We start from the raw sequence: 24916 nt of genomic DNA, 5'->3' as shown, positions 1-24916 counted from the left end.
TTAGAATCACTTTCAGAATGACTGCATCCACAATAATGAGCTGTTGCTGATACTTTAAAAACTTATGAGGAGCTTTGTTCGAGGACATTTACAGCACAGGCTAAATGAAGAACAGTGTCATTGTGTGTGCATTTGGTCCGTGACGGTGCTGGTCCTTTTAACTTTAGAAGAGCTTTCTTAGAAAACAGCTAAGCAGTGAACAAAAAAAGTTTTGTGTGTGTGTGTGTTATCCATTTAATCTGAGTTGCAACAGACCGTACTGTCTTTCCCTGCCTCACCTCACCTGGTGCAGAATTAAGAATGGGTGCAGGCACACGCGTATCAGTTTATCTCCCTAGCCTCTGTCTTGGCTGGGAGTAGGATAGAGAAGTGTGTTTAGTTGTCATCACAGGGTGAATTGTAACATTTTTAAAAAGGCATGGTGGTTTGAAATTTTCATCGATAAAATGCCTCAAATTTAACCAAAAAACTACTCTGTAATCTAACACAAGGTACATGATTTTAACTTCCACAGTATAAGTGGGCCTTCTAAACAGATCAAAACAGAGTTGTTAAAAAAAAAAAAAAAAAAATCTGTTTTGGCTATATAATTTGCACATTTCTACACACAGCCATGCAATTTCACATGCAAGGTCACACATGAAACTGATCACATGATTTTTAGGTCATTCCTTACTGGTGAAAGTGACGCTTTCACAACCATCCCTGGTCTCCCCTACAGAACATATTGCCTTGTGTGTGCATGCATATCCAACAGCTATTTTTTACACAGCTTTTCTTAATTTTTAGGGTAAAATTCACTCAGTTGGTGTGATCGGCCAGCCAATGGTTTTTAGAAATGTATGACAGAACTTCATTCCAGTTATGTGGATTGCAGGCCCACTTTAGGATGATGATTTGTAGTGCACAGCATTTTCAGTGAACTCTGTAAACCTCTGCTATCCTGCTGTTACCCCTACCCCCGCCCTGCCACTCACACACACACACATATCCTCGCTGAATCCTCTTCATCATGCACCCCCACCCAGGAGGTGATGAACCCTGACTTTGCCTCAGCAGTAAATCCACAGTTCCTTCCCTTGAGCTGCAGTAAATCACACATGCCTCCAAGCCTTTACCTCAGAGTTTATCCGTTTGCCTAATAGTGCTTAAATTGATTACAGACCGTCTCCAGGAGGATGTGGAGATGGGATGCTATAAATGTGACAGGCATTTTGTTCCAATTAGAGTGGATATAATTTACTGTTCCTTAGCTGCAGTTTATAGCATTGGTTACATATGGTCTTCTCTAAAACAACTAAAGCATGCCTTAACATTTAAATATAGCATAAATTGTAGAGTATATACAACCCAGTGCACAAACGCTTGATAACAGAGAAAAGTTTTATTCTTATTGAAACAACAAAATAATACATCAGTGGTAAGGGGAAAAAACACACACACACAAGAGTCCATTTCATCCACTGACCTGCAGTGGCATACATGCTCTGGATTTTGGATTCTAGTTTTCTGTGCAAAAAGGTAGACTGGTGATTTATATAAACTTTTTTTTTCTGGGTCAGAGCTGATCCGAAGGCAGAAATAATCTCATTTGTAGCAATAAACCTCAATGGGCAGAGACAAACCATTGTTATTGTTGTTTTTTTTAGTGTTTTAGCAGTCTTGAATTACTAGGAAGGTGCTCTGATGAAATATAAATAAAAATACCAATGGTTATTTTTTTTTATTTTTTATTTTTTTGTCATTTTGGGAGCTAACTAGCATATTTAGACAACTACAGGCTCATGTAGTTAGTTTTAACCTGGATAACTTACCAAGCTTCACCTTTCCCACCGTTTGCCCTTCTCTTGACAAAAACTGTGGCTCTGCCCACTTAAGTTTAACTCAACATGCCTTTCTTTCTCCAGAGCAGCTCTACCTCCAACATTTTTTTGTAAAATAGCAACAGCAGTAGCGCACACACAAAAACTGAAGTTTGCTCTCATATTTACACCAACACTGAGACATGTAACGCACAGAGGGTAACATACAGGTACTGACAAGGTGAACACGAGTAGTGCAAAACCGTAAACATGGGATTGGTTGGTGACATGGTGACAAAAGGCAGTGGAATTTGTCTAAAAATGTGCTTTTGTCAGAGCAATTACATTAGAGGCTGCAAAATGAGTGTGCACACAAGCACACGCACCGACACTGGCTGGAGAGTGTCATGAGAAAGCAGTGGCCACAAGCTGTCCACGCCAAACAAATTCATTAAAAGCTTGAAAAAGAAACCAGACAGATCATTTCATCCAACTCAGCCTCTTCAAAGTACCTTAAAGGGATATTTCACCCATTTTGAAAGGTGTGATATTATTTCACTTCCGTTCTAGCTGTTATGTAGGACAGTAGCTGTGCTATATTCCTCTCATTGGACTTCCCCCCAGCGAACATTCTGAAAAATAACTGCCTTAATCCACTGAAACTGTTAAAGTAGTAAAGTTTGAGTTTGATGATGTCTAACAGAATGTGTGGCGTTGATATTACCTAATTTTTCAAAATGGGTGAACTATCCCTTTAACCATCATTCATGCACTTCAGTCAATACTGCATGGAGAATTAAATGTTAAATTGTATGCTATGGGATAACATGACAACAGCAAAAGAAAAAGTGTGAAACAAACTGCAAACTACTGGCAGCTTCATTTGTTCATGTCTGCTGCTGGTGATAAAACGAAGCAAGTTTCTGAAAGCCAGAAACCAAGAAATCACATATCACCTGCTAGAAACTGTTGTGTGTAGCTCAGTAGGAAGAGCATGGCACTGACTTTTATTTTTATCAACATTTCTTTGAGATAGAACTGCACTGAGGGCAGAAATCATCTCATTGGCTGACTTACACCTCAGTGCGTGAAGCCAGATAAGCAGGAGGGCGAGTTAGCTTGCCAACTTGAATGGCAAAAAAGCACTTCTGGATAAAATATAAAGGAAAAATATCCACTAAACAGCAGGTGTAAAGCAAGTCCCGCTGAGGGAGCTGACGGAGCGCAGGGTATCTTTATCTGGACTGGGCAGAGTGAAGCAGCGTAAGGGCACAGTGGCTATCAGTGCTGAGGGATAAAGGCAGAGCGGGTTTCAGTTTTTCTGGCGAGGATTCATTTTCGGACACCAGTCGGTGTCAGGGTACAGAAGGCAGTGGACCGTTTTAAACCTGAGGGACAGGAAAGGGACAGGAGAGTGTGTGTGAGAGAGAGAGAGGGAGTCAATGACAGATTAACTTTTCTCACAGGAGCAGAGTCAGTCTAACCCTAAACATGATCGGAAATGCTTAACAGAGGCATGGAAAATCGGCTGTGTGTGAAAGAGCCGTGGGTCAGTATTACTGTAAGTCAATAACTGATGTTCAGTGTTTACCTTGAGGGGTCCTCAGCCAGAGAAAAGCCTCCTTTAATACTGACCACGTTTCTTCTGTTCTCAAATCCTCCGTAGCTTAGAGTCACCTGTTGCAAAACACATATACACCCAATGAAAAAAACGTTTTCCTTGCTTCCTTATTTATTTATTTTTTATTTATTTTAGATATTGGGGCAGAACATATTATAAGAAGGAGTCATTCAGAAATGTAAACCAATGGGATACCAGTTTTGAAGACAAAGGCAGTTTTATTGATGAGGGAGGATGGGGCAAAGGGGCAATAAAGGTCAGTAATTTGTGATGGCATTATTGTTTGGAAATTTTATTTAGTTGTATTGGCACATAATGAAGTCACTAGTTAGATACACTGTTGTCCAGGAAGTAAAAGATTTTGCAATGAAAAATAGAGCAAGTCAAGCACAAAGAAAGTAAAAAAAGATTTTTACAAATTGACCTCTAGCATATCTACCAAAAATGTATATATGATCAAAAATGTTGCATTTCATTCTAACTTCAAATGAAGAATTCACACATAAATTCTTTGCTGTGGAATTTTTTGGGGATATTTTTTGTTATATGTGGAAAATTAACTAACAAGATGAAAAAGTAATACTGCATTTCATTGTAACTTTAAATGAATTTACATAGCATAATTAAACAATTTAATATGATGGATTCTCCACCATGTCTGAGGTAGATGGCATGACTGGCTGTGACTGGCGCAAATATCATCCCCAACCCTAATTTCTAGCAAATCATATCAAAGTCACTCACATATTTTCTCAAACTCTCTCACGCCTATGCAGCACACAGATGAACAGAGAATCACACACACACACAGACCTGGTCCAGCACCGTGTCGGTGGGCAGCTTCTGTAGGTTCTCCAGGTGGGAATGGAAGAAGTGTGTGTGTGTCAGCGTCACCTCCAGCAAGGCCTCGATGATGTAGCCGATGGTGCAGTCATCAGGTAGACGGATCTTCTCCGCGGTGCTGATGAAGTTCCCCAAACTGAAGGAGGAGGAGGAGACATGTTAAGCTGTCAGGATCATCCTGGATCTACAGTTCCTAAACTTTTTTTAGTGGTGTATCAAGATATTTTTCGCAGTCGTGTACCCTCTTCTGGTAAAAATTGTTTTTGGCAATGAATATCAACAGAAATTAAAATAAATAATAAGTCTATTTACTGTCAGAATCCATCACATAACAGAAAATTTACTTTGGCATGGGTTTGTAAATCCACAACCCAGACAGAAAATGGTCCATAAAATGATTTTTACAATGGATGAAGAAAAAAATAGACATTTCCATGTTAACAATGCAACCTTGACCATTAAAAGTGACAGCTGGCAGCGTAACATGAACGTGGCATTTGGCCGTGCCAATGAACATAACATACATTTTGGGTGGCAGGAAGGCATCTGGAGTAATTGGGCTCTTTTTCAGAGATAGTCTGTTTCATGTTATGTTTTGATCGCAGAAAAGGATCTTTCACACAAATAAGTGGATGCAAAAGGTAGTATCTGCTCCAAATCTTTCTTTCCTAGCTCGGGATGCTGTTTTTTTTCCACACATACCCAAAAGTGTATGAGTGCATCTCTCCAAGTTGATCTGTAAGCCACCTTCTGATGTCACATCCAAGAGTTGAGATTGGCAGGAAGCTTCCTCCTCTTGCTTCCAGCCAAGAGGAATGCATTTCTCACTCAGTCCAACTCGGCATGTTTTCACTTTAGTATCAGGAAGTAAGTATCAAAGCCCCAAATTAAGAGGGTCAAATGCTCCTCTTTTAATGATTGTACTGGAGTTTCTTATTAGAGGTGAAAAAGGGTGAAATCCCTCTCTTCCTCAGCACCGCTTTTATCAAAGACCCACCTGCTTGGTCATAAGAGTTCAGAGTGTTTGTGCCTGGTGTGCCACTGGGATAAAAAATTTGCTGTGATTAACTGAGAATAATTTACGTCGTCTTAGCCAGCCATTACTAGTTGTTACGCTTTCCCCAATGCTTAAAGTGATAGTTTGGATTGTTAAAAAGGTATTTGTGACTCTATATGTGAATGTAATACATCCACCAAGTTTGGTCCATTAAATCCTTCCTTGTTGTGAGAACAAGAGCTTCACCAGGAGTGCTCTGAACTGACTTCTATTTTGGAATCAGATCTTTGGGGACTTTGACTCCCTGCACAGCACAAGAGTCAAAGCAAGTGGTGTGCGTGCTGCCTTCTACTCAAGTTTACATCCATGTCTGTTCACTTTCATTTGTGGTGAAAACTTTGAAGGAATTTAATAAAAAGGTAGTAAGGTTATTTTTTTGACGAAATAGAGGTCATCACGACATTGACATGTACAGTGCAGAGGACTGATAAAGAGCTTCATCATATGATGTGACAATAATTACCTGAAGCTCAATATTAGTAAAACCAATGAGCTTGTGGTGGACTACCAGAGGAACAGGAGGCCCCCTGTCCTGGTTGTCATCCAGACAGAGCAGGTGAAGTGAAAACGATGAGTTATGGCATTGAATAATGACCAGAAAAGGGTCTTTGCAGAACATTTTAATGTCACAGTGAAGTTGAACTTTGACCTTGTGAATATAAAATGTCATCACTTCATCATTTTATCCTATTTTGTATGTGTGTTTGTCATTATGTCATAATTAATGCAGGCATTGTTGAGTTATGGCCATAAAATGTGTTATTTGGGGTCACAGTGACCTTGACCCATTAACTCTAACCACCAAAATCTAATAACTTCATCCTAGAGTCCAAGTGGAGGTTTATGCCAAGTTTGAAGAAATTCCCTCGTGGCATTCCTCAGATATCGTGTTCAAAAGAATGGAACGGACAACCCGAAAACATAATCGTCTACGGCCACAACTGTTACCGGCACTGGAGACATAACAAAATGTCCACGGTTTTTGAAGTGTAAGCTGAATCTACTAATTGAATTGCAGATATTAAGGTATCATGCACAAAGGATGTAATTCAATGATCAGTGGGAAAATCATACTATAAATGAGGAACACAACAGGCACAAGAGCTGCTGAGAGTTTGATGTTCCACAAACGCTCATACTGATTCTGTGCGTTGGTTTACGCTGGTGGAAAGTCCTTTCCTGCACCAAGGTTTGTTTGAGATTATTGGTGGCTGTTGATTCATTTGATCTTTTGTCGCGTGAAATGCAGCTTAGCGTACAGCCAAGGTATAGAAGTGACCAAAGGTTCCAGCAGGACAAAGACGAGGAGAGACTTACCTGGCCCATGGGCTCATTTTCAGCGCCAGACCGCGGCTGATACAGAAACCAGCTCCACCTGTTGCAAACCAGAACTTCACGGATACCTGGGAGGAGCAAAAACTAGCAGGTTAGTCAAAGCAAGGGCAGATAAGAACTGATTATATATCTAAAGTCAATATATCGCAACACAAAAATGTCACAAACGTTACGTCAATATGTATTAAGGACCAGAAAAATGAATTTTGATATTAGCTACATTTTGCTGTAGCAATCACAAATGATTGTTTCAATTACCAACAGTCACAAATGACTATTTCTAAAGCTCTACATCAAAACTATATTATTACCTTCAGCAAAGGAGTTGGATGGGGGTTATCTTGTTGCCCCATTCTGTTTATCTGTTTTCTAAACATTGTGAACGGATTAGAATGAAATTGTGTGGAAAGGTTGGTCATGGGGCAAGAAAGAACTGATTCACTTTTCCTACCGATTAGCCAAAAGAAGGTGTGGCAGTGAGGGTTAATTACTTTTTTGTAAATACCCAACATGTGGAACTTGCATATCGTGACAACTGCATAGTTGTGGTGGAGGTACGTGCTCTACTGAGCGCTTTCTAGTTTGAACTTTGTAATCCATCCGTAGCCTGGTTCCAGATGTGTGAATCGCACATTCACTTAAAAAATGCTTTTGCGTGATTCAGTGGGTTTGGTGTTTCTCAATTCAATTGTGATTTCTCAGTTGAATCAGGCTATGACTCCAATGACTCTTTCATCCAAATGTTTCTCATTGGCTTTTTGCCATTAAGGAGCTCTTCTTGCATTTGTTATGAACCCTTTCACCAACAAATTGGCTTGGCATATAAAGCACAAAGTGTCAACAGGGCCTGATGTATTTGTAAGTGGCTAAAGTTGCTAAGTTAGACAGATTTGCAGTAGTACTGTAAACTGGCTAAAGCAGCTACTGTGTTGACTGAAAACACAGTAGCTGGCCAGCAGGAGTCAGATCCCTCCACCTATAGCAACTTCAGACTGAATAATGGGGTGGAAATGGGAATCAAATAAATAAGGTGAAGGATTATGCCAACCAGCAGTAAGTTGATTAGTCAAGAACTGCAGAGACAGATCAATGGTGTAAGGTGTAAGCTGACTGACCGATCCGTCACTCTTGACCCTCTCAGCAGCCTCGATGGGGTGGTCCAGACTGGGCCGGCCCAAGTACACATCCTGGCTGTGGTGGTAGGAGGAAAGCAGCCGCAGCAGACTGGGCAGGATCACATAGTTATCATCGTCCATGTGACAGAACCACCTGCAGCACGCGCACACACACACACACACACACACACACACACACACACACACACACACACACACACACACACACACACACACACACACACACACACACACACACACACACACACACACACACACACACACACACACACACACAGGTCAGCAACATGGAGTTCAAGCTAGGGCTGCAAAATGAAAGCTGCACTAAGCAACTCTGCATGCTGGCAGCGGTAAATAGAAGCACGAGCTTCAATACAGAGATATCAGCTTTGGCTAACATTTGTGTCAGTGGTGTTTAATGGTAGTTTGTAAAAAATTTTGCTTTCAGGGATTATTTTCTGGCTGGGATGTACCAGGGATGTTGTGTGTCTGCATGGAAAGCAATTCTGAGGTCAAAGGAAAAGAATGTGGCTGAGCCTAATCCAAGTATTAGAAAGCTAAAAAACTGCACTACAGCCCCAACATTTCAATACTGTATTTACTTCATTATATCTAAAATTTTACTCACACACCATCCCTACAGTAGCAAGCAGATTTTGCTGTTAAATGCTGTCAGAAATGTTAGAATCACAGCATACAGCGTGCTCCAACAGCTCATTAAAATAGTATTATAAATTTTACAAGATACCCAAAATGCCAAGATGTTTGTTTTTTTTTTTTTTAATTATTTAATTTGTTTGACAGGGACAGTGCACGACAGACTCCAGCTATAAGTTTACAATCTGTACTCGCTGGACAGGAGTCAGAAGCACATTACACACAACCACAAAAAACAAAGCACATTAACCAATACACTGTATAATCATTTAATAGACTATGTAACCCATAGAAGTACCAAAGTCATTCATACAAGTACACTATAATATACTAAAAATAAACAATCAATGCAGTTTAAAATCTCAGTGTTTCAACAGGCATTCTCACTCTCTGTTTAACTTTTAGGTGCCACATGTAACAATTTTTAGCCAGTGAACTAAACACGTTGCACTGAGGTTAGGACTGCCTCCCTAAAATGTAACCACATGTCCTGTATCAGCTTGATTTTTGTGTATAGCAAATTAGCCTGGGGCCTTTTTAAAACCTCTGCTGCCAAAGCCAATAATTACCCAGGTGATCCCCAGCATTTGTTTCAAGGTCCATTTTGTTATTTGGACTAAAAACTAACTGTGACAAACTGCATTTACGATTATGAATTACAAACCAATTAGGAGCACATTAAGCAACCTGAAAGCTGCAGATTTAATGCTTTTTGACTCACAGTACAATCATTTGACTTGAAATAAGTTGTCTGGAGTAATTTTATGGTCATTTGTTAGCTTTTTTTCCCACTACAGTTGTTCTTGAGAAGAGTCTTTCAATTACCTTAAAGCTTAAAGTGTAAATTCATTGCTTTTAATCCTGCCATGTTGAAGATTTTGAGATGTTAAAGCTACACTAAAACAATTTTATTCTCCATTTATGGAAGAGTAATAAATGTGAGACTAATAAAATCCTGTATTTAGCACTTACAGGTGAAACTATACAGCTGCAAGCAGAAAACAGGCAGCTCCGAGTGTAAACTACAGCAAACTGTTTCACTCTGATTTTATCATTTGATAGCCTGTATAGATGGCACATGCTTACTTTTTCTGCGATTCAATGAACTTGTCGTACTCCACTGACATCTTGCAGCAGAGCGCCTGACGTGTGTGAGCTGCTGAGCAGTTAGTGTTGATGATGTTAGCACCTGGGAAAGAGACAGGACAGTGCATCACCTTCATTTTCACTCCCTGTGTCATGTCTACGTGAAGATTAACTCCATGTCTTTCATAACAGCTAGGAGGGGAAATTAAATAATATCCCATGTTTGTAAATGGGTGAACTATTCCTTTAACACTTGGACTCTCTTGGATTTCTTTATGCAAAAGTAACACCTAAAAACACATCTTTACTGTCACACATATTCTACTTGGTGTGAGTAGCTGCAGTGCATGCTGGCCTGTCTGAACCTGTCTCTGTTTAACTGTGATCCCATTATGCTAATAACATGCACTTGAACATCCACTTCAACCTGTAAATCCAGTGATGCTGTGTGTTATTACACATTTACTTTTAACATTTTGAATACTCTGAGCATGTGTGATTTCTAGGTGTGTTACTTTCAATAACCTTATCTGTATGTCATTATTTGTTGTAACAAATCAATTTCCCCACAAGGACTACTAATGTATCATGTAATTCAATTTTCTCTTTCAGTACACCAAAATAAGCATATGGCTGCATAAAGATACAAGAAGTGACAGTTGATATTTAATCAGTCTTCCTATTAGAACTACATAGGCCTGCATTCAGTCTTCTAGCCTCTTCTTACCTGCTCTCTTACGCAACTCCTTATCTTCTCCATCAGTGAAAATGTAAGTCTGAAACAGACAAAGACATACTGTTAGCACACACACACACACACACACACACACACACACACACACACACACACACACACACACACACACACACACACACACACACACACACACACACACACACACACACACACACACACACACACACACACACACACACACACACACACACACACACTTCCAAGGGCATCATGAACTGTTCCATTGTTTTCCTAGCTGATGTGAGTAAATGTGTGCAGACATGGTACACAGAGAAAGAGGGGGGGAGAGGGGGTAAATGAGACACAAACAAACACACGCACACACACAAGCATGCACGCACGCATGCACGCACACACGCACCAAGAGTGAATGAGAAACAGATGTAAATGGAAAAGAGAAATGGATTGAGAGCACCAGCAGAGAACAGTTGGCCTGCAAAACTATCAGTTAATGCTCACATCAGACAGAATACGCAGTAGCAGCTGGTTGTTTATCTTTAATTGAATAAGTAAACAAGATGAGATCTCTTTTCCAAGAGAGCTGAGACTACAGAGACACTCAGAAAAATGGCAGACAAAAAACACAGCGCAAGTCAGTCGCACTTTCCAGCAGCCATGGACTGAGACCACAGACTGCTAAACACTTTGAAGCTACAATTTCTTGCCCCCCCCCTGCAATGAGCAGTGCAACACATTTCAAGCTCCGCAAAGCCTCAAACACATTCCAACTTAGCCTTAAAAAGCTTATTTTTGTGTCCATTATTTGGATTGAAATGCTTGCAGTTTCTAGCAATATTTACAAATGTCTTGTCTTATGCATTATATGATTTGCAACCTTCACCTTTTCCATTTCACATAGTCAGACCCGTCGAGATTTTTTTTTTTTTTTTTTTTTGCCTTTTCATGTGAATTCCTCAAAACCTGATGCCCAGGCTAGAAAAATTAAGTAATTGAGGTCAGTGAGACACAATAAACTGTCTTGTCATTAGCCTTCGTCTCTACTCCAGAACATTCTGAGCTCTATTTCAGGATTCAAAGGGCAAGTGCAAGCGATGGCATGAGTGTATGCAGCTCACTCACTTCAGTGTGAACAGAGTTTTGGTAATTCTGTGACTGGAGGCCTTGTTGTAGTGGTGCTGCAGCGGTACAAAGGGTTGGATGAGGACGATTAAATTATCAGTGGTTGTGGCAGAGAGCTGGAATCAGTCATAGCCAATCTAATCAGCTCCTTTCATTCCCTTGTCCCTGAATTCACATTTGTGAGGATAATGAAATCCTTGTTTTCTCTGTAATGACTGCTTTAAGCTAGAAGACAATGGTTTACACAATAACCACATGTGTCAATATGCACAATAAAACCATGTCTCCATTATTCTGCTGGCTGCCTGCAGTTTGTTTCACTCCAGTGATTAAAATGCTGCATTCTTTTAGTTATATCTGACTTGCTATCATGCACATAATAATGCCACTATTCCCAGTACGGAAAGGCAATAGTTTGTTTAAGGCATGTATACAAATGCATAAACTCAAAGCCTTTTGCCTGGTGTGCTTATGTAGATTATCAAAAAAAAAAAAAAAAAAAAAGGAAAGGTCTTTGGCACTCAGGGAAAAATAGGAGGAAAAAAGAACAAACAAGATGAATAAATAAACAAATACATAAAATAATAATTATAGAATAGAATAACATAGAATAATAACAAGTGTTTCCGTGACTGTTGCATTTTTTCTGATATCAGAGACATGGCTGCAGCCATCTATTACTGGACTTGGCTATTCAACTAGCAGAATGCACAATGCTTTCTATTCTCCCCTGCACCGAAAGGACTGAGCCCTAATTTCATTGCATTATTATACGTATATGATTGTGCAATGACAATAAAATCTATCTATCTATCTATCTAATCATAGAAAGATAATTACAATAATGATGATAGTAGTAGCAGTAACAGTAGTTGTTGGTGGCTATTATCTTCTTCTTATTAATATTATTATTATTATTATTATTATTATGAAATTGAAAACAAAATGTTTATATGCAAAATATTTATAATGTATGTCCAAATACAAGGCTCTTGTATGGGTGGCAGGTGTCATGTGACATTAACCTTAGTTTGAGTTAAAGGGCATATGCAGCAGTACAGCACTAACCACAATTTCTGCACCATATGCAAGTGCAGGCCTTCCCTTCTCTTATATGTCACTGCACTGTGTTAATGCATCGCCAACAAGATAAAAGACGTGTGCTGGGTTTGCTCCCCGCTCTCCAAGCACACTTTACATAAATGGAGTTGATATAACTTTGTTGAGGTCTTTTTGAGTTTGCCTTACAAACTAATGCCATGAAAATAGCACAGACCGCCAGTGCCTGCACGGGACACATGGTTTGATTATACGGAGGCACAAGCAGAACTTTTGATACCAAAACCGCACTGCCCTGCCTGTATTGTCACTCCCCTCTCGTGAGTTCCCCCACCCATTTTAGTGCAATGATGTCATGTTGAACCACGAAATTACCACTTACACAGGCAGAAAAAAATCTGCTTGCGCCCAATGAAATTACCACTTGGCCGGTGCTAGGTCACTGCACTTGCTCTGTGCCGGCATGAAAACCAGGTCCCAGTGGTTGTAGCTGGAAAATGGTCAGCACGATTCACTTAAAACAAACTGTTGGCTTTGTTATGAAGCTAACTAGACAGCAGGTTCATTTAGAAAAACAACCCATGCTTATGCTTAGTTTACAGTAGATATATTCCCTAGTGTGACAATCAGACATGTTTACAATAACACTGATAGCTGCCCAGATTCTATGATTAGTTAGCCAAAAAGCTAACACTGGCATGCTTTATCTGGTAAATGATCAGCACTAGGTCAAAAATTGCACAGAAATTAATCATTTATTTTTGCTGATACGGCCATGCCATAGTTTATACATAGACGGGTTTCTGCGCAACGCAATGTTGTTAGGTTTTAGGAACAATGCACTCGATATCTCACACCAACCCCATCTCCAATTTCCACAGTATGGGTAGCTTGTGAGTTGAGTTTTCGAGAGAAAAGGCACTGGCCCATGTCAGTGACGTGCATGTGCTCGTGCATGAACGCCTGTACCGTGCTGAAGCACACCTTCTCCAACCGTGCCAGAGCTGAGGAAGTGTATATTCAAGCACGGTACCAAGCAATCTAACTAGTCAAATAATCCAGGCTTTGGGGTCAAACGTGCTTGGATACGATATGAATGGCCTAGAGTGAGCACTCCCTTCATGTGAAGCCACTGGCAAACCCCGATGCCTAGGACTGGGAGGCGGGAGCTCCCAGTCCTAGGCATCCCCTTAGTCTTGACATGTTGCAACAAATTGGGTCCCTAAGTCCTGTCAGATAAGCTACATGCATTGTCGGAAGGTACTATGGGGTTGTTGGGGAGATAGGGCCCTTGGTGACAGTTGTAGATCCGACAACTCTGCGACCCCTCCCCTGTCCCCCCAATGCTATTGCAACGGTCAGAGATTTAAGGTTAGGTTTAGGGTAAGGATGGGGTAAAGGTTAGGGTTAGGGATAAGTGTTAGGGTGCGGGTTAGGTGTTAGGGTCAGGGTATCGGTTAGGGTCATTTATTCCTTGTCCAATTTCATAAGTATGAGCGTCAGTTACTTACATTCGTTATTTATCTATTTCGACCTTGCAAACCCACACCCCTCAACATTGATGCCAGGTGACATTTGATACCATATGGCAACTCCTGATGCCTGGGACTGGGAGGCTTAGGGTTGGGGTTAGGGTTAGTAGTTAAGTTTCATGAGGCTGTGATTATCCTAGAGGTCACTACAGGCCATTTTATACAGTAATGTGAAGTTTCAACAAATGGTCTCACTACAGTGAAATGGCTACTATGAGGGCAAACATCATCACACATGAATCAAATGTGGCTCATTGAATTCAGTCTCAGCTTTCCAGTCAAACCCAATTGATGCAGCTCCAAGACTGTTTAGGCCCCAGTATGCAGAAATATACCGTTTTACAACAGGCCAAAAGAACACATTTGTACTGCATGGTTTGTGGCCCAAACTGCATGGCATTAGTATGAAGTGGGCATGTCTGTACATGGAGGAGCCTGGGTGCCCATAGAACCCATTTTCATTCGGATATCTCTAATAGCCAGGAAAATGGCCAGGCTAGTTGTTCCCCTTGTAAAATTTAGTTGAACTTCAGAGCGATATTTTGCCCCCTTGCCAGCAATGTAGCATAGCATGACTGACATCATGCTTGACATCAATGGATGTCAAGGCCGTAGGTCATCTAGTTTCATATGGAACAGGTTTGTTCACTCTAGTTTTAAGACTGAGCCCTCTACAGCATCTGAACGACAGTATGTCAGCCAGATCCACTAGTCCATTAGAGCATTAAGGGGTTAAGCAGCAGTCATCAAAAAATGGCTAATCATGAAGTGGATAAATTAATTTTCATCAACTAAATAAGAAAATATTCCAAACTTATTGAATATCAATGAGTTTGTAACACAACATTGTAGGTTTTTTTTTAATCAAAGAAAGTGCTTCAGTAGTTATAAAACTGCAGATGGGGTTGCACTGCTGAGTTTGTTGAAGTGAAGAGCTCGTCATTCTAGCATGGTGCCCCTGTGTGTGTGTGTGTGTGTGTGTGTGTGTGTGTGTGTGTGTGTGGAAGAGCAGCTGAGCCCTGTCCTCGGTCAAACACAGCATGCACATAAATTACACCAAAACACGGCAGAGACTCTCAGTATAGCTTTTTGCAGTTCAATTGGCGTATGGTGTGGAAAACCGACCAATTTTTATAAACTACACAGACATTTTGACAAATTCTGTGATACTCTTACAGTTGATTCAGTTTTCATGATCAAGCAATCCCATCTGTGTTTTCTGCATCGTGGAAATCAAAGGGCTCTATCATTGTTTATTTGGTTAGGAATTTATCCACTCTAGCTGATACCTTTGCTATGAAGTCCAAAAATAAAAAAAATACAAAGACAACGGCAAAAGTGGGCAGGGTACATAAGGTAGGAGGTGACCCCATGGCAGACCCAGGATTCTGGAGGCACTACTTCTCCAAGCATTCCAAAGACAAAGAGCTAAAGAAAGCTGCTGGGGAGAATTATATTTGGGCTGATGAGCTTGACCTGTTGCCACTGCAACCCTGATCCCAGTAAACTGGCACAAAAAAAAAAAAACAAAAAAAAAAAACGGATTTATGGGTTTACAGTCTGATCCCTTCATAAGCCTGTACAGTACCAGAAATTAGCCTTATCAAGGTCAAAACAATACAAAACAAATCAAACCTGTGATCTGGTACCAGAACCGTTGCAATATGGAGGTCAAGTCAAACATGAGCTCTGAAATGAGCTGAGCTCTGTCTCTCTCTGCATGCAGCTAATGCATCTCTCCATCTTCATCTTTCATCCTCAGCTTTCAAATTCTCTCATCTGTTCTGTCTGTCTTTGTCCTCCCGCCTCCCTTCCTGTCAGGCTGACAGTCTTGTGACTGATGGCATACCACTGCTTTCTGTGTGTGTGTGTGTGTTGGCAGACATATCTTTTGAGTCATCTTTGTCAGACTTAGCATAGGACACTGCAATCTGTGTGCACTAAGGTTAGGCCAATATTTTAGGCAGTTGTTTTAGGTTGAGAATATATTGGGCCAGTATTAACCTTTTGTTAATAATAGTAATCATTCACCTCTGATGGAGGTTCCTCATTTTTAACAGCTACAACAGTTCATTCAGTTGAACCTTCAATGAAACCTGTATCTTCCTGCCTTGAAGGAGGATTCAACCGTAAAACACATACCGTATGGTTGTGGTGCTGCTTTGTTGCTATCAAGTTTAATTTCCTCCGACCATGACACTGGGTTCATACAACATGTGCAACATCAGGGCATCACGCAGTAAATTCTATCTTTTCCACATTAAACTGTGCATCTGTTCACATTATTCACATCTGTCAAATACCTGACACTGACGCTTGCTTTGACCTGGTGTTGACGGACACACCTGTTCTGTTTTTTGATGCGGTGCACAGAGTTTGTGAGAATTCCCAGCACAGGTCTACCTGTCAGAAAATTCAGGGTAAACACAAAACAACAGACGGGGAAAGACTAAGGTGAAGAATCCAAGCCTGTATGAGCGTTCATATTGGGATTTTAAAGACAAACTGATGAATGAGAAAGTTTAGAGGATGATGAATCTACCAGATGTGATTTGTTGTGCTGCTGATTTCTTCAGTGTGGTTTTAAAGTCTCTTGCTAGCTTTGACACAAGTAACTGTAACTAACTAATCAGTATATATGGTTACATCTACCTAAGCCTGCAAAGCTATCTGGATTGAAGCTTTCTTTAACGAGCAGTTAAATGTTATCTCAGAGGTCAACTCAAGTGTCACATATGAACTACCTTCAAAAACCCATCTTGCTTGAACCCTAGTGTGGACAGTGCACTAGTTTGCTTGCAGAGAGGCAAACCATACAAATCCTGGATTAAATGTAAAACCGTGAACTCATACCACGTATGCATGCTCAGAAGAGGAGTTAACTCATGTAAGCTGGGCCACTCTCCAATCAGAGCATCTGAAATGTCTAAACATCCACGTTGGAAATAAATGACTCTTCTTGCCAAGGGAATAACTTGTATAACTGCCATCAACTGCCCTTAATCTAAGACTCGGGGGTTTACAGTGATTCATTGCTACCACATTACATCAACCTGGCTCCATTTCAAAAGGCTGTGCAACACTTGGACAGTCTTATCTAATGCATTAGCCAGAGATAAATTTTTAAATCAGTATTACAAACAAAGTATGATTAATGCAGTCACTTTCTGTAAGGTAACCTCCACATATACAGGTCTTCTGGGAACAGTTACCACATTAAGGTGGACCCCTTCATTGTTTTCTTCATTCCAAGTTCTTTATGTATTAGGACTTAAAGTGAGCCCTGCATAAAATTAGCATTCAAACTGTACCGGGGAAAGGCATGCATTCCCAAACTTTTCAAAGCTTTACAAGGCCAAGTAAACCCAGTGGGCATGCTTTAAACTTCACAGCTCATGAAATAAGGCAGGTGGTCCTTGACCTTGAGCTTCTATCAAAAAACAAAAAACAACTACTGTCCCACTCTATTTATCATTTGTAAAATACCGTATTTACTCCAATGGAACCTGGACTACTACCTTACTTACGTAACAACTGAGACCAACACATTTGTACTCCATACATTTGGAAAAGAGCAGCTTTTACTTTTATGGACACTCATAAATCCAAGTGGCTAGACTTTATTGACCTGAGAGCACTAAAATAACCATGCCAATAGGCCTGTAATGACCTCAAAACATTTGGGAGCAAATGGCTTCTTAATGTCGACACTTTCCACAAAGCAAGCACACACTTTCTAAAAGCTCTCTTCTTAAACCATTATGAGACAGGTTCTTGGTACTAGAACCACAAATTGAACTGGCAGGGCTTCTCCATCACCTCCAGCTACGGCGTTTCCGGGGTAAAGTGGGACAGAGTGTTTCTCCAGTTAAATCCCTGAACACTGAGGCTTCTTTGTCTGACAGCCGGACGTACTACTGATCGCTTTTAATGGCTCCCAGAACAGAGCGAGTCACAGTCCTTTCCATCTTGGCTACTTAAAACTTCACAGGTGGCACTTAAGACATGGGTTACTCTGGCTTTCCTTGGCATGGACTTGACCCTCAAGAAGTGTGAGGGTGTCAGGCATGTTGAAAATCAACAGATGTAAAAGGAGGCCACCTCATGTTGCATGGCTGAATAGCATGGAAAGTATAACTGTGCAACAAGGAGCTGGTGTGAGTGGGCAAGTTGGTATTGTTCTTTGTTGCCAGCTCTGGCCTTATTTCATGCTGTTTGCAGAAGAAGCCAAGAAATGCACTTGACACTATGCCAATGTATTAAGTAATGGCCATACAGCCACAATGGAAATGTATACATGTGGGCAGAAAGCTTTTCATTCACCTTAAATGATATGAGATGAACAGATAAACAAACAAATTAACTAAACTCCAGAAAGCAAATACCTCTGGTGTAGAGTCTGTAATAATAACAGCCAGCAGTGGGCTTGGCCATGCGTCAGCCAAAGCCCCCCTTGGGAGACAATGGGAGTGCTCCATTTAGACCTGCTGGCTCATGTAGGGGTAAGGGCAGGGCAAACCAATCAAAAAGCGTGTCAGTAGCACCTGTAGCATTAGCAGTTATGCAAATTGCGTAACTATAGCCATGAAAATAAATATGAAATTAACCAATGTTGATTATTCCTCAAAGCCCTGACACTGTGAGAAGTTAATATGTAGTTCTGTAGCCCAGGACAAACCAGTTATTTTTTGCAGTATGCCACATCCACTACTATGCCCCATTTTGCAAGCGGATATGAAAAGTTAGGCACTTCATCCTTGGCCCTTGACCAACCCTCCAACACATTTTGTGGAAATCCAAGCGTCCATTTGGAAGTTACACCACTGTGACAAAGGGCTGGACAGCCAGACAGCCAAACATCGATTCATAGTCCCCACTTCGCTGATTTCATCAGGTGGGGGACAAAATGGAAAAAATGACCTCCTTAACAGGAACATAACTTTTTTTGTGATATTTGAAGAAGCTATAGCAACATTTTCCCATTCTATTTGGCATTTTCAACTTGGCACTTCACAACCCAAAGAAAAATACCATCTGAGTCCATTTGGCTGTTGTGCCGCCTACTCACCCATTCCCTCTGACCAGCACCAACCACCCTATCTAAGGGAGGTGGAGGAGAGATTACTGCAGTGAGAGAACAAACACTACAAAGTGTTTTAGCACATGTGTCTCCCAGTCTCAGATTGCTGTGGAACGTCCTCCCCCGAGGCCCAGGCCAGGGTCCCCTGATGGAGCAGGCTAACAAACACTTAGCTTTTAGGCACCTAGTTTGATACCGTTACCCAGAGCGACGAGTGCAAGACCAGAGAGACAACTAAAAGCTGGGAGGTCAAATGTGCAAATGGAAGGGATTTTGTAGAGTTTAACCCACACATCAGTCATCTAGAGGATGACGAGATGAGAGATGTGGGGTGAGGTCAAGATTTATTCTCCTATAAATGTTTTGGTGTCTCCACTGAATGTCGACAAGGGCAGGCTTCTAACCAAGTTAGTGAGAAATCTCTGGAGGAGATATGGCAACACCCTAAAAATGATACAAACAACCACAGACAGCAACAGAGCTGACCCAAAGTCATTGGCATTAACAAGGCTGTACAAACTATTGAGTCTAAACCACAGGCAATGGACTCAAAATGGTCTGGAGGCTCTGTTGTTGCTGCACTCTGCTCACACGGTCACCACAGGGGTCACTACATGGTGGAGGAATGTGTTTATACGAAAGCTGGTTGTGTTTTTCTGAAGATGTGGTCCGAGTGTTATGTCCTGCTGTCAGTGTGTTGAGCTGATGTCTTTACTTTTTCAAGCATATACACTCAACAGGGCTTTCATGTGATGAACAATCGCTTTCCTCAATTGGCAATGATGGCTGTTAATGGCTACCTGCATATTTACTTTGTCCATCTTAACATAACTGAACAGACATACTTAACTTCAGAGTTATTTTTCACTAAGGCCTATCAGCTTTCATAAATTTCAAAATCTGTCATATGAATCACTCATTACTTATTTTGCATTTAGATGATGTTGGCTTGTTCATAAGCTAACACAGTTATAGTATCTTCATTCTTAATGTTAACCCTTTGAAACCTGAGCAAATTCACTTGATCTCTTTCAATAACAAGGAAAAAAGGACAATAAGAAAATAAGCAAGAAATTACCCCAAAATAAGCAGTAATTAATTTTAAAAACTGACAAGAAAATCATTGGAAAATTAGACAAAAAATTACCGGAAAATAAGTTTTAAAATGAAAATTAGCACAAACAAAAAGTTTTTTTCAAAAAGTGACAGAAAACTGATTATATGATCATGAAATCATCAAAAAGAAATTGCGATAAACAAATGAATACATAAAATTACCACAAAATTACCAAAAAAAGTAAAAATCTTAGATGAAAATGATCAAAAATTTCAAAAGACAAAGAAATTAAGTGAATTCTACTCAGAGGGTTAAATACAAACCTTTCAAAATACAAGCCCGCCCACAGGCTCCTTGGTTTCAAAGAGTTTACACTTCTAGTTAGCACACTAGCTAGCTTACACTAGCTAGTAAAAGCTTGTGTTAGCAGTCACATATTAGTATTAACATCAGTTGCATCAGTCTGATCAGACTCTTTATTCTGGTTGTTTAGACATTAAATGTGCACAATGGATTCCCCAATGGACCCTCATCATGGCACCAGACGTGCTTCATGTATGTCTGATGTAATTAAAACAGCTCTACATCCAGTATATCAATTACAGGCTGTCCAAACAAGGGTTGCTGATGAGTAATCTTAATAAGGTGTGTCACCGCCGTCAAAGTGTTTTGTCTGAGGGCCGGATCTTTGCGTGTCATGTTAGTGCTGCACTAAAGTCAGGAGGAGAAGTGATATCTGAACAAATTACAACCCAGAGAGGAAAAGTAAGTGGTCTAAACTGGAAGCTGAATGTCTGTTTACCATTAATTAGCACTTAAATATCATGGTTTACAGCAAAAAGGGGCTAATCCAGGTGACATTTAGAGCAATGTGCTGTTCCCATCCCCAACATCCCCCACATCAAATCACTCCATCTCTCCTTACTTGTTCTTTGGCTCGGGATACCCATGTCTGAAACAGCAGCTCCAGCCTGGACTTGTGGTACTTTCTGGTAGTCTTCACTGCAATAAATATGTCCTTCAGCTCCAATGGGTCCCGTGACCTAGACCCTGGAGGTCCAACACCCTTTCCCCCAGGGAGGGTGCCTGCTTCTGGGCTCCTGTGAGAGTTTGTGCCCTTCCTGGAACCCTGGTCCCTGCTCTTAGTGCCTTCAGCCTCTATGGGGCTCCCTTGCCCCACTGAGCTCCCATTCAGCCCCGAGGCCAATACTGTGTCCCCAGAATGGATGGACACCAGACTGTCAGGGTGCGGCTGGGTGTTGACTGAGCCTGTGGCTGCCCGTGCAGGCCTGACATCGGGTCGGGGCTGAGGCAGGTCCCCCTGGCGTGCCGGGGGCTGAAGAGCAGGGATGAGTAGCAGCAGGAGGCCGCAGAATGCAAGGGACAACAGGAAGCAGAGCTTGTTGACGCCCACCGAAGCTATGTGCATCCTGATTGGCCAACAGATGGGTCTCATCAGCCTCCAGGGCTGGCTTCACTTCCCATGCCACCGTGTCCCATCTTCACCACATCATTTGGAAACCTGCAGAACATAGTAAAAGATTCAATAACATAGGACATGTTCTCTCAGTGGTATTTTGTATCATTTTCAAAAAGCATCTTTATTACACTGAAATACTTGGGGAACAGCAATAAGGCATACAGAAAATGGCTTTTTTGGAAAAAGCACTATAAGCAAGCCATTTATTCAGGCAAAGTTCAACATTCGTGAGGGGACCACATGAAATGGACAACGTTATTTTGTTAATCAACCAATTTCAACAAAGACAAAGAGTTTCACATTAGACACAGACAGGTAATTGGCTCCTTTGCCATTATTGGTGAGACAAAGTAAACCAAACCAGTGGTCTATAAAATGTGCATGCATGCTTGGATTTATGGTTTGTTTATATAACCTGCATCTGCATCTGCTTCTTTGTAAAACTGTGACATTACTACAAGCTCAGTAGACTGTGCGTCATCATTGCTGAAACCATACTTAATCTTATTTTTTTGTGCAAAAATAATTATTGGGGTGGTTCGTTTTCAAAAAACAAAAAAACAAACAAACAAACTGTATAATCATGCAAGGGATGGGAATCACCAGGAACCGCCCAATTCAATGTAGAATTTATGATGCTTGGGTGCTAATTTGATATATGCAATTTTTTCCACCTTGGAGAAAATAAAAATGTCTAAGACAAGAACAAAGTACTAATTCAGGGTCAGCATGGTGATGTAAAAAAATGTCATAACAAAAAAATCTTGATTTGTAACTGAAGGGATGATTTTTTTTTCCCCATCCTGAACAAGTCTTTAGCTTATCATGTAGCCCAGTTGCCCCCTGTTTATTCATATCAGCTCCATGCCACCATAAGCCAAACAATGCTGCCATTCTTGCAGTTGCCAGTGCAGGTCAATAAATCCATGAACTGCTTCACAGCCCTTTATTTGAGAACTGCACAGCTGTCTCTGATAAAAGTGGAGACATAACAGTCGAGGGAGTGAAAACTTTAATGAGTATTAACTGCTTCACATTTTCTTGGTGTCCAGCAAATTAAATCAAATTAAACTAATGCCAATTTTTGTTTATTTGTTCTTCAAGGACCCCCCCTAATCGTGCCCTTATGAACCCCCCTTCAGGAACCACCTGCCGATGACCCTCAAAAAATAATGCCTCCAAACATCTGGTTGTGATAGAGGTTTGTTCCCTCCACACAAGCGCCCTCTTTATTCCCCAAACTGCAGTCTTACTCAGCCCCGTCCTCAGCATGTATAGGCAGACACTACATTTCTAATAACCACCAATTACTGCTGACGTGGTGGGACCATTCAGACTTGTCCGCTCTTGGAAAGTCATTAGTCACAGGGAGCAATTTGCCAAAAAGCTTCATGAGTCACATCTGAGAACCAAATCTCAATCCAGAATGAAGCCAGGTTTCCTGTTTGCGGCTATTTCCAGGAGAGTGGTGACATCTCAGCTAACAGATAAAGATACTGTCCTTCAAACTGGACAGCCTGGGTTAAAGACAGCAGGCTCCAGGGATGGATACTGTTCTGTAGCTCCATATCTGACCCCTCTCTGGAGGGTGGGGGGCAAGAGGAAAGAGGATTTTCATTTGAGGAGCAATTAATTATCACATCATCGTTACTGATCTAACAGATGGCAATGGCAAGTTAAAGCCAATGGAAATGAAAATGAATCCTTACAGTAACTATAAGGATTCATTTTCATTTCCATTGGCCCAACTGTTGGGCTCAGACCGATTTTGGCACAAGAGCATCAGATTCTGCCAAGAATGATGGGGTTAAGACATATTTCATGTTGTAATAGATTTATATAGATTTATATTGATCTATATGAGCTACACTTTTGTTCCCCCCAGGACAAAAAAACCTATTGATGACCTAATGTTAATGCACTGTAGAGGCAGCAGGGCATTATCTTCACCATGATAAGAGCAGAGGAGGCTCTCAAGTTCTCAAGTCTCCATATCATGACTTCTGTATAGATATGCACCAAATTGTAATTTAAACCAATAAATAGGTGCAGTTTCCATCACAGTGTAAAGGCCTGTTTAAATGTCACTTGAAGGACCCATTTCCCTGCTCTGGTATGCAGTAGCCCGACCAGCTCAGCATTCCCTTACTGAGATAAATTCATTACATTCATGCCATTTTTCAACTTTTCTAGACACCACTACAATCTTGCTACAGGCTGCTCTCCTTAGCTGTTTTACTGCAATCTCTGATATTATTTCATAACAACGTGCAGTATGCGCCGTTGTCCTGTGACCCGCACCAAACTTTATTCAAACTTTGTATTCAATGGGTTTTTACTTACTGACAAAGGTAGTTATTCATTAAAATATATTTGAAAAAATATGAGGATGGAGACAGTATAACCCACTCTTCAATTCGGCATACATTTTAATTCACCAAGCAGCTCCTACTTCAGTAAAATGTCAGCTTTTTTAACTGGTTCACACACTCGCTGCGGCTTTGAACGTTAAACGCTATTTTGGTAGAAGAATGTGAGAACAGCATGCCAATAGGGTATAAGTTGACAGATTTTTAAAAATACGTTCCACGTGTTGATTTATATCTACGCCGAATTAACGAGTGGTCGATAAAGAGTGCTGAAAAGTTTTAACACTGTTTCTTCCCGATGTGAACAAGCGCCGACAACAAAAACTACATTTAAACTGCAAGATTTTGTAATGAAATTTGGCGTTGCGTTCCAAGTACACGGGAACGGCACGTATCGTGCCTACACACCAGCCAGAACTTACCATGAAATACCAGGCGACAAATGTACCGTCTTTTTTCCATTATCATACTTGTATGTCCACCAGAAAAGACTTTGCTGAAAGAAAACAGGTCGACGAACGGCAGGTCGGATGCAAAGACAGAGCTGTATAATTAATGCTCTGCTCGGCTGGCTCTTTCTTTTTTGTTCCTCCGTGACTTTAAACCTCCAGCGCTGTTCTCTGCTCCTTTGCCTCTCCCTCTACATCACATTATTGGTCGCATTGGCTATTCACAGAATATTTAACAAAAGAATAATACCAGCACAACCTTATTCTCAATTGCAACCTATCTGCTTGTAGAAAAATACTCTTCATACAACTCAAACTCAGGCAGCACTGTTAAGCCTGCCAGAATAACAAAATAGCACGCCCGGATGTAGCCCGTCTTTCAAAATAAAAAGCTCGGTGGTACGAAGAGGTTTCATGGGTGTTAAAACGTGTGACTACGGCGAGTCTAAAATCAAAGTCCTTTAGGATTGTTTTCTCTTCTAAATTTTTTTTTTAACATTCATCTCATAACTCATT

General features: G+C 40.9%; 1 protein-coding gene across 1 annotated transcript; it reads right to left on the bottom strand.

Annotated features, from left to right (window-relative positions):
- Positions 1 to 1369: 1369 nt before the first annotated feature.
- rfng (RFNG O-fucosylpeptide 3-beta-N-acetylglucosaminyltransferase) lies at positions 1370 to 24780 on the bottom strand. The gene is made up of 9 exons (XM_030078484.1): positions 24374 to 24780; positions 21028 to 21624; positions 10265 to 10313; positions 9538 to 9640; positions 7774 to 7927; positions 6641 to 6726; positions 4237 to 4402; positions 3394 to 3479; positions 1370 to 3190 (listed from the first exon to the last, which is right to left on the bottom strand). The coding sequence occupies exons 2-9, from the start codon at positions 21556 to 21558 to the stop codon at positions 3115 to 3117; spliced, it is 1251 nt and encodes a 416-aa protein (XP_029934344.1). The 5' UTR covers positions 21559 to 21624; positions 24374 to 24780; the 3' UTR covers positions 1370 to 3114.
- Positions 24781 to 24916: the final 136 nt, after the last annotated feature.

Source organism: Myripristis murdjan, chromosome 19, assembly GCF_902150065.1.
Source record: "Myripristis murdjan chromosome 19, fMyrMur1.1, whole genome shotgun sequence".
Classification (NCBI taxonomy): Eukaryota; Metazoa; Chordata; class Actinopteri; order Holocentriformes; family Holocentridae; genus Myripristis; species Myripristis murdjan.
This window is presented reverse-complemented; position numbering and strand designations above follow the sequence as displayed.

What these genes read in the sequence shown, in the direction of transcription:
- rfng (XM_030078484.1), bottom strand. Translation starts at nt 21,558, where the DNA reads ATGAGACCCATCTGTTGGCCAATCAGGATGCACATAGCTTCGGTGGGC. An exon ending in GGGTCAAGAGTGACGGATCG is followed by an intron (nt 6,727 to 7,773) that starts GTCAGTCAGCTT and finishes TGCTCCTCCCAG; the next exon opens with GTATCCGTGAAGTTCTGGTT. An exon ending in CTGGCTGAGGACCCCTCAAG is followed by an intron (nt 3,191 to 3,393) that starts GTAAACACTGAA and finishes CCTGTCCCTCAG; the next exon opens with GTTTAAAACGGTCCACTGCC.